A 16,696-nucleotide genomic window follows, 5' to 3' on the forward strand; every position below is an offset into this window, starting at 1 on the left:
GTACAGGGTGAAAAACATGCGCAAATAACGTTATCCAAAAATGTCCCAGGGAAACCAACCCGATCAAGAAATCACATCAATTTACTGCTCAGTTGATACGTTAGGATGTCGTCTCCAATGTGTTGAGGAAATATTATGCATTGAACCTGTGTTGGCTCAGAAAATAATGTTTTTCCAAACTGTACACTTTTCGAGCCCTTTTGGGGTGAGATTGTCCCAAGCTATAAAGAACGGTACAGTGTGCGGAATTCACATTCACGACAAAATTATATCAGTATACACCAAAATACCTGTTTACATAGGGTATGTTTTTTTTTCTCCACAGCATAGGGTATGTTGTCTAGCTATGATATTATTTAAAATAATGACTAAAAGCTTAAGAAGCTTACTGTTCTCAACTGTTCGATGGAAATTTACAATGATTGATATTACTTATGGAATGTAACAAAGTTTTGTACACCTATTCTATACGAACTGATGACTTTTAAAGCGAGGAAGGAGGGTTGTGGGTACGTTTCCAGCGGTTTTGAGATCTCTAATGGAAAATACAATGGTCAATGACACATAATTTTTAAAACGAAAAGTCTTCTCAGGCTTTATGTCCTAACGTTCTCCCTTTCTAAGCTACCTGGAGACGCACTATGTGTAAAGAGACTGTCTATTAGCCATGTTCTAATAACTGGTTACTCCAGACAGGGCTGGCGTCACACTATTTTCCCGAGTGGGTAGTAAGAAACAGGTAAGGTTCATGGGTGGTCTTCTGGCAGTTAACCGGAATAATCGACATGGCGGGCGAAAACATGCGTGTAGGCAAGTTTTTGTATTCTCTCTTCGTTCGATTTATTTATTTTCCCTCAGTTTTCGAGACAAAATTGTTGGAGTAGGTCTTAAACTTCAGTTTTTCCCAGAAACTCTCGATGGGGCGCAGCTAGGGGACACTCCTTCGCCTCCAACAAATGCTCTAAGTAGTAAGCCGGCGGCAGATTTGGCCAGTACAACGCGTTTTCGCCCTTATCGTATTTCTTGATGAACGACGCAACTACCGGCAGGCATTTCTTACTATAAATTTCCCCGTTTACGGCCTGTACGGAGCGAAAGAAGAGCCGCTTTGATTTTGAAATCTAGTAAATTACAAAGTGCCCCGCCAGTCGTTGCCATCCATGTTCGCCAGCTAATTTTCACAGCTTGACCGGTCTTCAGCATCTTTTGGAGCTTCTTATCGCTCACGGTCGTCGGGCTCTCTTTCGATGCTTTGATTGTTGTCCAATAGTGCCAAGATATTGTAGATGCCGGAGCGGGCGTATCCCCAATGTCCCCGATATTCGTTTTTCACGTGGCGGGGTACCGTTCTTTGAACGCGCACACTTCTGAATTAAATAGTTTTACTGTTTTCGCTATCACGGGTAGAGTTGGAGTTAATTTTCTTCTGCTGACTCGTGGGTTATTATCATTGGGTTGTTACCAAACCCATACCAAATCGGCAATATTTTTGCATTTTTTAATGCAAACGTTAAGGCTCAACAGATTTGTCAACAAATCTCCTTCCAAAATTCAAACTTAATCGGACTTCTGGTAAGGCTTCACTTACAGTACCATTCAAAACCATTAAAACATTACATTTTTTTGGTTTTGTCCGATAATTCCGTGTGGGTAAATACCAACAGGGATATTTTCCGAGTGGGTAGTACTACCCATACTACCCACATCAACCGCCGGCCCTGACTCCAGATATCGATTTGATCCAGTAATACATTTTTTTATAATTCATATGAAACGTAGTTTCTGGTCAACCCCCTACAGCCCCTAATAGTCCACGTTGTTTATGGTCGTCCCTATACTTACTGTTTTATCATTTTATTCATGTGGATTATTCGTAGATGCGCTAGCAATGGGCGATCTTTGAACAAAAATCGATTCTCCTGCATCGATTAATCAAAATCAATAAAATCGATTCGTAGGAAAATCGAGCCTGAAAAATCGATTTACCAAAAATCGATTTTTGTTCGGTATAAGCTTTTTACGACTTTTTTTGGCTATATTTATGGAGATTTTGTTTTGTTTGCGTTTTCTGGTTTATTAATCATGTTCGTCGAGTTTTCGTACACAACATCTACTAACGATACGGCTTTTTTAGTTTATTGCCATCTTCTTTAACCGCGTGTACTCTTAGCGTTTTTTTTTCTACTAAAAGTTTTCGCTGTCGCTCATCCCATAGACCATTTCACGAGACGTTTGGGAACTTGATTCATGAACGAAATTTTGACAGAAAGTTTGGAACCGCTGACATAATGCACGTGAAAGCATCAAGAACATCAGCAGGATCCGTGACACCTGTCAGTTCGTGAAATGGTCTATTGTTTCGGATGCACTAAGAGCAATTCAAACCTGTATACGGTCAGGTTTTTTTTACGCGGGGGATACGTACCTCGTAAAAAAACGCATAAAAACCGCGGTAATTCGAAAATCCGCGTAAAAAAAAACGCGCTCATTCAAAAATCCGCGTAAAAAACAACCTCGCTAATTTAAAAATCCGCGTAAAATAACACGTTTTTTTTAAACCCGCGTAAAGTAGTCCAGCAAGGAGGGCTTTAGAAAAAACGCGAGACGCTCTAGAACCAGTATTCAAAATTGTCCTCTTTGACGGTCATTCCGGATCTTTCGGTGGGCGGAGGGTATTTTTTGGACTAAGTCTTTTACTATATAAACACTTAAACGTTTCTGGTTCCAAACCCACGTTAATTCGGAAATTCGCGAAAATTGTTTTGAATAAGCGCGGTGTCGCGTAAAAAAACCGCGTTAACTCAAAAATCCGCGTAAAAAAACTCGAAAAAAAATCCGCGTATAAAAAAACCGTCTAAAAAAAATCTGACTCTAATTGGGTTATTTAGTTATTCACGGATTTCCGATTTTTATATATCATCCAAAAGAGTGTAATATTTTTTAAGCAAAACGTGATTTCTTCAAACTTTATATCATTTTCCTTCGGTTTCTAAATGAAAAATAAAAATTCGCTCTAAATCGTTACAATGACAGTTGGTAGATGGGCTAACTGTCATTGTAGCGGTTTCGAGCAGATTTCAAGAAGTTTTAAATCGTGATTCAAAAAGCGAAGGACAATGATAGAATTTTTTTAAATCACCTTTTACTTGGAAAATTCAGATCATTCAGATGCTATGAAAAACTGATATAGCTGAACAACCCAATTCATAAAAAAATCGGAACATCCGCAGAACAAACTCAAATAAACAAAAATGGCGAGCGCGACACCATGCAGAACAGAATACAGCACGGCATATACACGACCATTTAATTCAACTTTTGCAATATTTGAGTTAACGAGTACCCCGCTACTCATAGTTGAAAAATAAGCGCATATGCCTTTTCTACCTAAATAAAAAATTGGTGCTTGATAGTAAACACCCACAACGATAGTAAACAACATCCCTACGGAAGCCAATTTTCAAAAAGTGCACTTGCAGAGGTAGCAAATATGAAATAATGTTGGCTAATATCCAAAATGGTAAATTCAATATCCAATGCAATGCAAAATTTCAGCTAAATCGGAATTCAGGAGTATTTGGTCTAAATTTCACTTTCTCGACTTATGAAGAAAAGCACAGTTTGTAATAGTTTTTTTTTGTGCCAAATGTCTTATACCTTGTTCACACTATAGCAGATATCACGTGATATCGCGTATCTTGTATCATGTGAACTGGTTATTAGAAATGTATAAAACGTCGAGGTCGGGTGTTATCCGAAAAATCGAATTTTGCTAACTGTTCGTGAAGGCGAAATTTTGAACACTACTTCTAAATAAAACTGTCAAAGTCAATTTCCATTGCCACCCCAATGTACACCAATCAGATAGTAATGATTGTATACAATATATGGCAAACTTTCGAGACGGTCTTGTGGTCTGCTAATTTATATTCAGTTCGAGGTGCAAACTTGTCTCGTCGTTCTTTTCATCCTCGCTAGGTATGGGCGAACGGCTCACGAGCCGTTCATATGAACCGGTTCTTAGGAAAGAGCGAAAGAACGAACGGCTCACGAAAAAGAATCACGGTTCTTTGGGCGCACCAGAACTGTTTGGTTCGCGCGAACCCGAAGTTTACTGAGACAACACGAACTGTCAACGCTCGTGAATCATTGTGAACCATGAGTCGGTTTAGAGCCGCTCTTGCAAAAGAGCCGTTTTACTCACCCCTAATCCTTGATATATTTCACAACGCATGCGTATTAGCCAAATTTCATACGGGTTTGTCTATTGATGTCGCGTTTACAAAGGCAAAAAATGGTTCCTGCGTTAAAAATACTGGAGGGACTTAATTTAGCTGCGGATTGTTCTTTTTCAACTCGACGACAAGGTTATCCAGCTTTCCTGACCTACAGAAAACGTCAAAATGGGCTGCGTGCACTATACGCCATTACCGTTCGTGAAAAGCTGGATATGCTGGAAATGGGGGTGGTGACATACTCATGAAAAAAGTTGTCATGGACGTAGACAATTGTTTAAACCAACAAAAACATTTGAAGTGCGTTTTTCTCGGTTTCATGTCTATTGAATTTTAGCCCATTCTTCAACTATGGACCTCCCGGTAAAAAATTGACACATTTTTCAGATCAGTGTCCGAATTCCGAGCACACACTTCTTCGGAGAGAAGAAAAAAATTTCGTATACTATCAACAAAGAAATTTTTTTTAGCTTCAAAGAAAAGTGTTCTCGGAATTCGGCCGCAGATTACGTTAGCAACAATAAATGCAATCACTATTGTTTTCAATCCGTTTTGCACACATTTATTTTTCAGGCGGAAAAAAACGATCTTGCCATCCAAAGGATCGATTCAGCAGAAGATCGCGCGAAGAAAAATCGATTCAAAAAATCAATGAATCGACTAGAATAAATCGATTTTGCAAAAATCGGATCGATCTTGCCCATTGCTAAGATGCGCTACTGTTCATTTAACAGGTATTAAATTCAACTTTTTGTTTTTGGCACAATCTCACCCCATAGAAGGGGTGAGATTAGGCTAAAGTTCATCGAATTTTTAGCAAAATTATAGTTTATTGTAACTTAACCATACTTGCGGCAGTTGTTAATTTAAGTGTGCATTGACGTGATTTGGATCAAACTCATTGCCTAATTGTGTGCATTACAAGCTAAGGCACAAAAACGTATCCTTTTTTGGCACAATCTCACCCCGGCATACGGTAGTTTCTTCCTCGACATACCTTTTTTCTTCCTTGACGTCATTTTAATCAGATACGTAGATTTTAGCTTAGAATTTTTAGAATAACTCTTAAACTACGACAATTCAAACGCACATTTATTCTTACCGAACAAAAATATGAGTGCGGTTAGTAATTGAACCAGTTGGATAATGATGCACTAGTTGGTGATGGTGATGGTGTATTTAAATCAAGCATTAACTTAAATCATGTTTTCCTACGACTTCATTAATTAACAACGGTATGCATGTTGTATAGCTATTATATTTTAAGCTTTTTCCACTCCACTTCAAGTATGAGATAGACTAGAATGGCGTCGTTCTACTCGAAACCTGTTACTGCCGTTTCTGTGTAAATGACGAATCAATACCCAACCCCTTGGGTGGAAGTGAAAACCATTCAATAAAAAGGGTCTATATTTTGAAACCCTTTTTTATTGATTAGCGTGAATAGCTCTGCTTCGTTTATTTTCCTTTTGCTTGAAAAAGTATTCAGTGGCTTTTATAGTGTGTTAATGAGTTGATATTTGATCATTTTCCATCATGCGCTAATTTGATTAAGTTGATTTTTGAAAAAAAAAGGCCCAGGCTTAAGAGTTAAGTTTTGGAGCATTTAAAAACAAATAACTTTTTTCAAGAATAGTCGTTTTTCCATGATGTTAAATGATTCTAGGGTTCATTTCATACTGATAAATTTTTTACAAGCATTTTTAATAAGTTATTCGTGATTGCCTAGCTGAAGCTAAAGTTTAACCAACATCATCGGCCAGGCTCAATTAGGAAAAATGTTCCCAAAAAAAAAGAAAGGATTTGGACATTATTGACAACACATTTATGATAAATATTAGTAAATAATGAGTATGTGTGCCCAATCACAAATGGTAACTTCTCATCACTGTTAGAAATTTGTAATTTTAATTGTTAAGCAGGTATTAGATGAAGCAAATATTTGCTATTTTTGGTACGATTTTTATTTCCACAAAATAAAATCTGTATTGAAAAAGAGCAAATATTTGCTTCGTCTAATACCTGCTTTAGGCTTTGTTTGCTTTTGCTAGGATGGAGCTTCCGACTAATTCAGTTAATACTTAGCCAGGGGACTCGCATACAAGTTATAGAGACTTGCATGCATGTTCTGATGTAATTTTTGTTTGCGTTTAAATGAAAAAGAATAATCGGGAAGATGGGAGGAATGAGCCATTTCCCTAAGTTTTTTTTTCACTTATCATTTATTTGACACGGCACAACTTCCCTAAGTTTGATGGAATAGAAGTGGGTACCACGTGACTCTCCTTTTTTTTAATATAAAACAGAAGGTTTTTTGAATGTCTACACAAAGTTCTGGTGTAGTGAAATACAATATTTTAAAAAATCCTAAAATTTACGTATAGTGGTCAAACGAGCTTCTCTGGCAATAAGTGAAAGGAAAAAAGGCATAACGCGATTCTATATCACGATTGTGGACTTTCATACGAATGAAATTTGACGATTATTACCCTTTTCAGCAGGAGCACACGAATTTTGATTTGTGACCCAAACGATTCTCTTTAAGAGCAGTTTCCTATTTTTTCCTACATCAAGGAAAGCTCAAGTAAGGATGACTTTTATGTTGATAGCTACATTTTTAGTATGCATTCCACACTGTCCTTCGGAAGGAGCACGTCCATCGTAACACATTGTCTTGGTCTGGACTGGGTCTTCCAGTGGCATACTTAACAGTTATCACCCATCTTCTTTCTGTTTCGCTTAACAAAGTCGTTTTTTCCCCTTTGTGCCGAGAAGCATAACGGTTTAGTACCAATCACACGGTTTGATGTCTACTGTCATCAATGCTCCACTTATTCCAGTTTTGTTCCTTTTCACTGGTAAAGCGCATAACGAACGAATATCAAATCGCCCAAAACGACTGAAAGTCGCTCCGGGAATCAATGTGGCAATAATATGCAAATTGACGATATATGTAGCTTTGTTACACATCGAAAAACGCACTGGAATCGGAAATGTATTATCAACTTTAACGACGTATCAGTTGAGCAATTCGTCAAATTTTGATGTACTTAAGCTTTAAAAGGCATTCGGATGGAACAGTTTCAACAAACATCATTCGTGAAATTTATTAAGAAAGGAGAATTCGAGCTCACTGCATGTTTTACAAATAGCAACTGTTTTTCTGTTCTTCACTGTGAATTTTGAGTTAAATTGTATCTAATTTTTTCTCTATGGTTTACTATATCTCGTTAACCATTTTACGTTCGTTTATTATTTGTCGCTTAATGTTTAAATTAACGCTCGCATGGAATGTCTCCTAGACGAAAATATCGTTCATCTGAAAATAGTTTCAAGTATAATTATGTTCACAATTGCAAGGATCTGCTTGGAGGTTTCGACTGGCGCCTGAACTCGGCACAGCAGCGCGCGTTTACTGAGCTGAGCAAAATTCCGTTTTTCGAGTGAATGGTTACTGCATTCAGAGGTTTCCGTCTGGAACGTTGGGTCAATGTCAGTGATCACCGACGGTGAGCAGGAATAGGCTGCTGCTTCTGTTGCTGCTAGTGTGCCTTCCCATCCCCCCTGGAGTCCGTTTTTCCTGTGCAGAGTTTAGGCCGTTTACCACCGTTCCACTGCCACCCGTTTAGTCGTAGTTTAGCTGCTGTTGATGATGATGATGATGATGATATCACCGAAGCAGGGAAGTTTCGGTTGATTGGACCTGGTGATTAGGAACAAGAAATTAAGCACTAATTAGGCAAATGGGCTGGCAAGTGGAATAGGTTTGCTACTACATTACGGGGTGTGTTTGATCCACATTCGAATCTGTGTTTAACTGTACTTAATCATCGGATCCATATTATATCAATTAAAAGTTTTGTCATATGTCATATCGTTGGTTTTTCTCATTTAAGTTAAATCAATTATAATTGAGTTTCCGTTTCAACTAAAGTGAAAATAAATATATGTACTGAAATGGGGATCATCCTAAAATATATCATCCTAATGTTATAATTTACTGAATATTCTGAAAAGGAGTTTAAAATTACGAAACGTTCAAAAATTCTTCATTAAGAGAAGTCTGAAATCCTACATTCTAAAATCCACACGTTTTAAAATGTGTCAATTTGACCCTATATTCCATAAATCCTTAAAGTAACCTTTCTATATTAAATTCTAAAATTATAATGTCTAAAGCCCAGATATCTCAATATTTCTCATATTTTTGAATACTGTTTTTAGCTTAACTTAGCCTGACTACTCATATCAATGGTCGCTACTCCCAAGTAACTCCTGCAACGTCTTTTTCGAAAAAAATTATAAATCAGTCATAAATAAATTACAAGAAAAACATTAAGTTCTAATCCACTCGAATTGATGTTTCAAATCGGAATGATAAGTTGAAGTTGTGTATACATTATGAATGGCTGGTAAAACTGTTATATAATATGTTTATAATAGCGTCTTGATCAGAAAAAAAAAACAAATATGGAGGAGGAGCTGTTAGTTTGTTACGGGAAAAACCTTACAGGCTGTGTTTTTAATTTGATCCTGTTGGGTGTTCAAATAACAGAAATTATAACAGAAATGATTCTACTAGTGTTAAACACATATCAAAATTTGTATCAGATTTCGGTTAACGAATGGTTGGACACGTGTCACTTGAGATCCTATTGTGGTCATTCACCTCTGTCCAGCAACTCCTATCCCAACCTCCACGTGGTGCCGACCGGGATACGTTTAACCTTAGCGGAGATTGGGTAACCAACCCCCGGTGGAAACTTTGGTCGTATGCTGACTGGGAAGGGGGAACGTACGCGGCTGTTTCCCGCCAGCTATATCAAAGCCGGCAGCCCCGTCGCGAGACTAGGTATCGCAGCCCTAGTAAGGCAGCATACCGAATATCAAATACTACGAACAATCCAGATATAAATACGGAACGGAATAATCGGCATGGACCTAGGCAAACGAGAAAGGACAACGATTATTGGAAACTCGGTACTTGGAATGTTAGGACTCTACTCGAACCGGCACGCGCAAGTATCCTGGCTAGAGAGCTGCGGAAGGTGAATGTGGAGGTTGCAGCTATCCAAGAGGTGCGGTGGCCGAAATCGGGAGAACGCGAATGCCGAGCAGTAGATCCTATTGCGGACACTTCATTTAAGTACCACATCTACTATAGCGGCGGCGTGAAAGCAGAAAGAGGAGTCGGTTTCGTGCTGATTGGAAAACAGATGAAGCGTGTCATTAGATGGAGGACGATCAGTGACCGTATTGACCGTGTTGAGAATTAAGGGCAAACTCTTCAACTACAGCCTAATAAATGTGTACGCACCGACCAACGAGAAACCCGATGACGAAAAAGAGGAGTTCTATGAGCTCCTGGAAAAGACATACAATGAGTGCCCAGGACACGATATAAAGATTGTCATCGGAGATGCAAATGCACAGGTCGGGCAGGAAGACTTCTTCCGCCCCGTAACTGGTAGGGAAAGCTTCCAATGTACTACAAACGACAATGCCCTGAGGCTTGTTCATTTTACTGCAGCTAGGGGGATGGCTATCTGTAGCACTTATTTTGTACGCCGGAACATACGTAAGGGACGATCCATTAATGTCACGCAAAATTTGGGAAAAAATAACTCCCCCCCCTCCCCCTTGTCACAAGTTGTTACAAGTTCCTTGACCCCCCCCCCCTTAATTATGTCACGTTTTTATATCCCTCTCCCCCTTCTTTGGTGATAATTGCTTGAAATCGAGAAATTTGTTAGGAATGTATTTTTTCTTAATAAGAACGATTTTACTGAAAAAAAACTGAAACTAAAAGGAAAAGAAGATTATAGAAGATAACTAGAAAAGGCGTTTAGTTCTTAGTTCAAGGATGCTGCTGATGGAGTCGCATATCGACGACATAGAAAGCCGAGACATTAACTGCAGCATCATTGCTGATTTTTGAAAAACCATCAATATTTAGTTCCTCTTCTTCAATCAATTCGCAATCCAAATATTCTCCACATGTTACAATAACCAAGCATTTTTATTTACGTTTCGTCACAATTTTTGTATTGATTGGATTGAGAGACACTTAAAATTGATGAAATTGCGCTGTCATTCACAAATGAACATGCACGTTGAAACGGAATTAAAGAACATTATGCTTTTTTAAGGAGAAAAAAATTGTCATTTATTTCATCTAAAACAAATCTTAAGCAAAAAAGGGGATCGTAGAACTATAAATGAATGATGCAAATATTATAAATAGTTCTGAGTTGATCTCTGTGGTTAGGTATGTGACTTTTTTATTTATTTTTTTTGGTTGAAATGTGATGTCACACACAAGCTAACCCCCCCTCCCCCATATGTCACAAAATTTCACAATAATTGAAACCCCCTCCCCCCCTATACGCGTGACATCATTAATGAATGGTCCCTAAGCACACCTGGATGCACCCGAATAAAGAGCTTTGCTCTTAAATTGACTGCGTTCTGATTGATGGACGGCACTTTTCAGATGTTACAGACGTGAGGTCGTTCAGAGGACCGAACGTTGACTCGGATCACTATCTCGTAGTAGCCAAAATCCGCGCCCGGCTGTCCAACGTGTTGAAATCCAAGGCAACGAGGATGATGCAGTTGAACATCCAGCGGCTATCAACTGAAGGAGTGGCTGCAGAGTACTCGCAGAAGGTTGATGAACGGATTGAGGAAAGAGTTGAAGGGAACCTGAATGAACAGTGGGGACACATCCACAGTTCGATCGGCAGCTGCGTCCAATGAGTGGTTTGACGCTGAGTGCAAGCGAGTGACGGAGGAGAAGAACCGCGCCAGGGGTCACATGTTGGCCACGACTGTGACTCGTCAGAGCGTGTGTAGATATCGAGATGCAAGAGCCGCTAAAAAGAGACACCATCGCACAGTGGTCCAATAAGGCAAAAAGTGGAACTTAATTCCATAGCCCCTTTCAACTTCATCCTAGCTTAATAGTGTGTTCGGAGCAATTGTTTGTATGAATGACCCACATAATCGCAAATTATCAAAAAATATGAAAAGTTTACCATACTAAAAATAAAAAAATTAACTTTTTTGTGTTAAGAGATAGAAGAATAGTTAATTCAGCAAAGTTGTAGGAAATTCAAAAATATGAAACTTTGTTGAACAAATGAAAATCCTATCTCTTTTCGGTACAAAGTTATAAAGTACACTACATGGAACTTATTTAAAAGTTAGTTTTTTGTACTTAACTTTTGTTAGATGCATTTTACACGAAAGTGTAGTTCGGAGGAATTGTTATGGCACACAAAACACACATTTTTGCCGAAGACCATATATCTCCAGGACTTTTCCTTACAAAGTTATATCATATTTTAGCTTATTTTTCCGATAACTTCAAGAACGTATAGGTTAAAAAGGGGCAAGTGGAATCATGATGTCAATACTTTTCCTTGAAGTTAAGCTGAAGTACTATAAACTTCTTTAAGTTCCATTTGTCCCAATCCACCCATTTTAGAGTACGGCGAGCATATGTCACAGTAGGTTTTCATATATTAAAAATACTATCTTTTTTGTGTTAAGAGATAGAGGAGTAGTTTATTCGGCAAAGTTTTAGAACGTACAAAAATATGAAACTTTGTTGAACAAACAAAATTTCTATCTTCATTGGGAACAGAGTTACAGAATATTTCATGTAAAAGTTACTTAAAAGTTAGTTTTTTGTATTTAACTTTTGTTAGTTAGATTTTACAAGAAAACGTTGTTCTAAAGAAGCATTTGGGCATACAAAACACACGTTTTTGTTGAAGGCCACACATCTCCACGACTTTTCCTTACAAAGTTATAGCGCATTTCAGCATATTTTTTCGATAACTTCAACAACGTATAGAATAAAGATTAGGTGGATTGGGACGGATGAAACTTATAGTAGTTTTGAGCACTTGAGCTAAACTTTGAGAAAAAGAATTGACATCATGATTCCACTTGCCCCTTTTTCCTTTATACGTTCTTAAAATTATCGAAAAAATATGCTGAAATGTGCTATATCTTTGTAAGGATAAGTCCTGGAGATGTGTGGCCTTCAACAAAAACGTGTGTTTTGTATGCCCAAATGCTTCTTTAGAACAACGTTTTCTTGTGAAATGTAACTAACAAAAATTAAATACAAAAAACTAACCATTAAGTAACTTTTACATGAAACACTCTGTTACTCTGTTCCCAATGAAGATAGAAATTTTGTTTGTTCAACAAAGTTTCATATTTTTGTACGTTCTAAAACTTTGCCGAATAAACCATTCCTCTATCTCCTAACACAAAAAAGTTAGTATTTTTGATATATGAAAACCTACTGTGACATATGCTCGCCGTACTCTAAAATGGGTGGATTGGGACAAATGGAACCTAAAGAAGTTTATAGTACTTCAGCTTAACTTCAAGGAAAAGTATTGACATCGTGATTCCACTTGCCCCTTTTTAACCTATACGTTCTTGAAGTTATCGAAAAAAAAAGCTAAAATATGATATAACTTTGTAAGGAAAAGTCCTGGAGATATATGGTCTGCGGCAAAAATGTGTGTTTTGTGTGCCATAACAATTCCTCCGAACTACACTTTCGTGTAAAATGCATCTAACAAAAGTTAAGTACAAAAAACTAACTTTTAAATAAGTTCCATGTAGTGTACTTTATAACTTTGTACCGAAAAGAGATAGGATTTTTATTTGTTCAACAAATTTTCATATTTTTGAATTTTCTACAACTTTTCTGAATTAACTATTCTTCTATCTCTTAACACAAAAAAGTTATTTATTTATTTTTAGTATAGTAAACTTTTCATATTTTTTGACAATTTGCAATTATGCGGGTCATTCATACAAACAATTGCTCCGAAGACACTATTAAGCTAGGATGAAGTTGAAAGGCGCTATGGAATTAAGTTCCACTTTTTGCCTTATTGGACCACTGTGCATCGCCGGAAGAAATGACAGCATTGGGAGCGTATTCTTGCGGAGGCGGAAGGTTGCTTCTTCAGGCACGATACGAGGAGCTTCTACAAGAAGGTTAACGGAATCAGGAATCGAAACGTGTCAGCCCCTGTCATGTGCAACGATAGGGAGGAGAACCTGATAACCGATAAAGCAGAGGAGGCCAGGTGTTGGAAGGAACACTTCAGTGTGCTGTTGAACGGTGAGGGAAACAGTGGAGTTGAAAGGAGCAGGGTGACTATTGAGGATGATAGTCAAGCTGTGGATCCATCATCCATGGACGAGGTGAAGAAAGCAGTGAAAGAGCCGGGAAGGACGGCATTCCTGCCGAACTCTTCAAAGTCGGGAGCGAACAGCTGTATCGTGCCATCCATCGGATCATGCTGAGAGTGTGGTCTGATGAAGAAATGCCCTCGGACTGGTTGGAGGGTCTCATATGCCCGATCTACAAAAAATCACAGTCATCGCCTGGACTGTAGCAATTATCGGGGCATAACTCTTCTCAATACCGTGTACAAAATTCTCTACCGCATCCTGTTCCACAGACTGAGGCCGTTGCAGGAGACCTTTGTTGGCGAGTACCAATGCGGTTTTCGAGGGGGACGCTCCACGACGGGCCAAATGTTTACCTTGCGACAAATCCTCGATAAATTTCGAGAATTCAACTTGCAGACGCACCATCTGTTCATAGACTTCAAGGCAGCGTACGATTCAGTTAAGAGAAATGAGTTATGGCAGATTATGATCGAACATGGCTTCCCAACAAAGCTGATTAGGCTGATACGTGCCACCCTTGAAGGTTCTACATCAAACGTCAGGATAGCCGGTGAGATATCGGACTCGTTCGTGACGTTATATGGTTTGAAGCTTAACTTATTGTTCAACATCGCATTGGAAGGTGCTATACGGAGGGCTGGTGTGCAAAGAAGCGGCACCATCATTACGAAGTCGCACATGCTTCTCGGTTTTGCGGACGATATCGACATTATTGGTATCAACCGTAGAGCTGTGGAAGGGGCCTTCGGACCTCTCAGGAGGGAAGCTGCGAGATTAGGGCTAGAAAATGGTGTTTGGCGCAGACGTATGAACCATGAAGTGTACCAGGCATACAAATCGGCGGATATAGTCAAGCGGATAAAACATGGCAGGCTTCAGTGGGCTGGGCATGTAGCGAGAATGCCGGATGAGCGTCAAGCGAAGGCTATATTTAGCAGGAATCCCGATAGAGGTCGTCGACTTCGGGGTAGACCCCGCACTCGTTGGATGTGTGCTGTCGACGAGGATGCACGCGAAATAGGTGTTAGGGGCGATTGGGGGATAGCAGCCCAAGACCGAGGGACATGGCGACGTATTCTGGATTCGGCACTGGATCGATAATCGGTCTGTCGCCTTAAAAGTAAAAGTAAAGTAAGTAACAGTGTCTTTCTAGCAGGGGTTCGAAAACTGGCTTGTTAGACCTCGAAACCAAACCTCAATACCCGAAAATTCCAGAATTTTGAAATCCCATTAATTTGAATTCCCATAATTTTAAACTCCCTTTAACCTAAAATATCAGAGTTCTTAAATTCAAGTATGTATTCCACATTTTTTTATATTTCAAGATCCAAAAATTTTTAAAACCTACAATCTTACTAAAAATACCGTAGTGCATCAAATTTCGAACACCTAAGCTATGATAAAACTTCTTGCACTAAAATTCAACTATAAAGAAGTTGACAGAAATAAACTTCCACAGGGCAGTGTGTGCAGTTTCATCGCGGCGTGCTGAGATGCGGGAACACAATAGTAGAGGGTGATTCGACATTGGTCTTAGGAAGAGTTACCCTTACCCAGTAGTTTAATTGGCCAAAACACCTTGCCGGAGACAACGGAGATTGCGGATTCGTGTCCCGCCTGGACGAGGGAAATTTTTTTCTAATCCTAGTCACACCTTCTATTCCCGTTCATCTTCGCATTCTCGCGAAACTACATACATTGCCCGCTTTACTAAACTTAATCTATAAAGAAGTTTTCTCGTCGATCTTGAAGGTTTAACATGTTGGTTATTTAATTTTTGTTGCAATTAGGTGCTATTTATATAGACTCGAACTTGTTTTGTTTATTAAATTAACGAGAATTCAGAACTCGGCTTTGATTCAAATTCCGAACACTTTAATGTAATCACTAAGAGAAAGATAGGCAAACCGTCTCAATACTGACTGTCACTTTTTTCAACGCCTGCTGGTTCCCTGGAAGTGGTCCTACAGTGAAGAGCTATACATCACTGGGTAAAGGGTAAAGGATAGGTATATAATAATCATACTTTTGATTACTCTAGCTATAATAAGGTGGTTTTTATTTCAAAGTGTTAAAAGTTTGAGACTGTTCTAAGTTTGAGTCAAAACGGTACTAAAATCTTTCAATTACAAACCCAGAAAATTGAAATTGCCGAAATCTCTGATGTCTCTAAATTTCATTCCTACTATTCCAACAGTATTAACTCTTTCTAATTCTCTAGATACCTATTTTCTACAATCCCTATTTCTACACGGAAAACAAAATCTACCCAACCGGTGGGTACAAACTACCTGAAATGGTGTAAACATTATACAACTTACGTGTTGGGTAATTTTGTAATGCGAACGCTGAGTCATTTAAACTTAATAGATTTTAAACATGTTCTTACTCAATGGCGGTGTTTTGATAAGAAGCCAAAGTTTAGGCGCTAACAGGGGAAATTGATGAAGCCAGTGATCCCCAATTGGAAGGTACTTGAATAAATACTATGATAGATTTTATAGATTGTTTTTCAATTATTTTCTATTTCCAAATAATGTTAAATCAATCGAATGAAACTACCCAAGATAAAGTATAAAAGAGTGAACTCAACGTTGAGTATTTTTGAAGTATTATTACACTGAGTTCTATACACCTACTATTAAATCAATCTTCAATTATTCAAAATTGGCTTCCTGCACGGAACGACTCCGTTGAGTGAAATCGACATGAATTTGGGTACTTTTCGTTTTCCGTGTATAAATCTCTAAAACTCGAAACTGATGAATCCGTGTAACCCGAGAAATTCTGCGTTTTAATATCAAAAATACGAAGTAGAATCCTCTGGAGATGTTTTATAAATTCTAACTTTCTCTAACTATGTTATTTATATTTATACCGATCAGCCAACCAAAAATGCATCAAAATCTGCTATAAATAACAACCCAAGATATAATTACTGTAAAACCCACCATGAACACAACCTAAATCAGTGAAAAGCATCTAGTAGCTTGATGTTAGGGGTTTGCGTTCATGGCTCTGACAATTTCAATTACCATAACTGACATTTAATCAAGTTCGTTGTGGCTTGGTGGCGTCTAAGAAAATAACAGTAAACAGTGCTGTCGAAAATCTGCAACGTGATACATGGGCTGTGGTTTATCCCATATAAAAACTGAATTCTTTGCAACTCTAACTAGCTGCCACTAAATAATAGAATAATTTTTAAACTAGTCCAGAAAAGGTAAAAA

The 16,696-nt window shown here is 38.4% G+C and overlaps 1 protein-coding gene across 3 annotated transcripts in view; it reads right to left on the reverse strand.

Moving 5' to 3' along the window:
- Positions 1-7,336: 7,336 nt before the first annotated feature.
- LOC129724857 (RYamide receptor-like) overlaps positions 7,337-16,696 on the reverse strand; it is a 309,108-nt gene continuing 299,748 nt past the window's right edge. For 2 of the 3 annotated variants that reach the window (XM_055680112.1, XM_055680121.1), the window contains exon 8: positions 7,337-7,938. In XM_055680112.1, the coding sequence (XP_055536087.1) occupies positions 7,906-7,938 (33 nt within the window). In that variant the 3' untranslated portion in view covers positions 7,337-7,905. The remainder of the gene's footprint in view (positions 7,939-16,696) is intronic. The other variant, XR_008727974.1, reaches the window with a different exon arrangement.

Source organism: Wyeomyia smithii, chromosome 1 (assembly GCF_029784165.1).
Source record: "Wyeomyia smithii strain HCP4-BCI-WySm-NY-G18 chromosome 1, ASM2978416v1, whole genome shotgun sequence".
NCBI lineage: Eukaryota > Metazoa > Arthropoda > Insecta > Diptera > Culicidae > Wyeomyia > Wyeomyia smithii.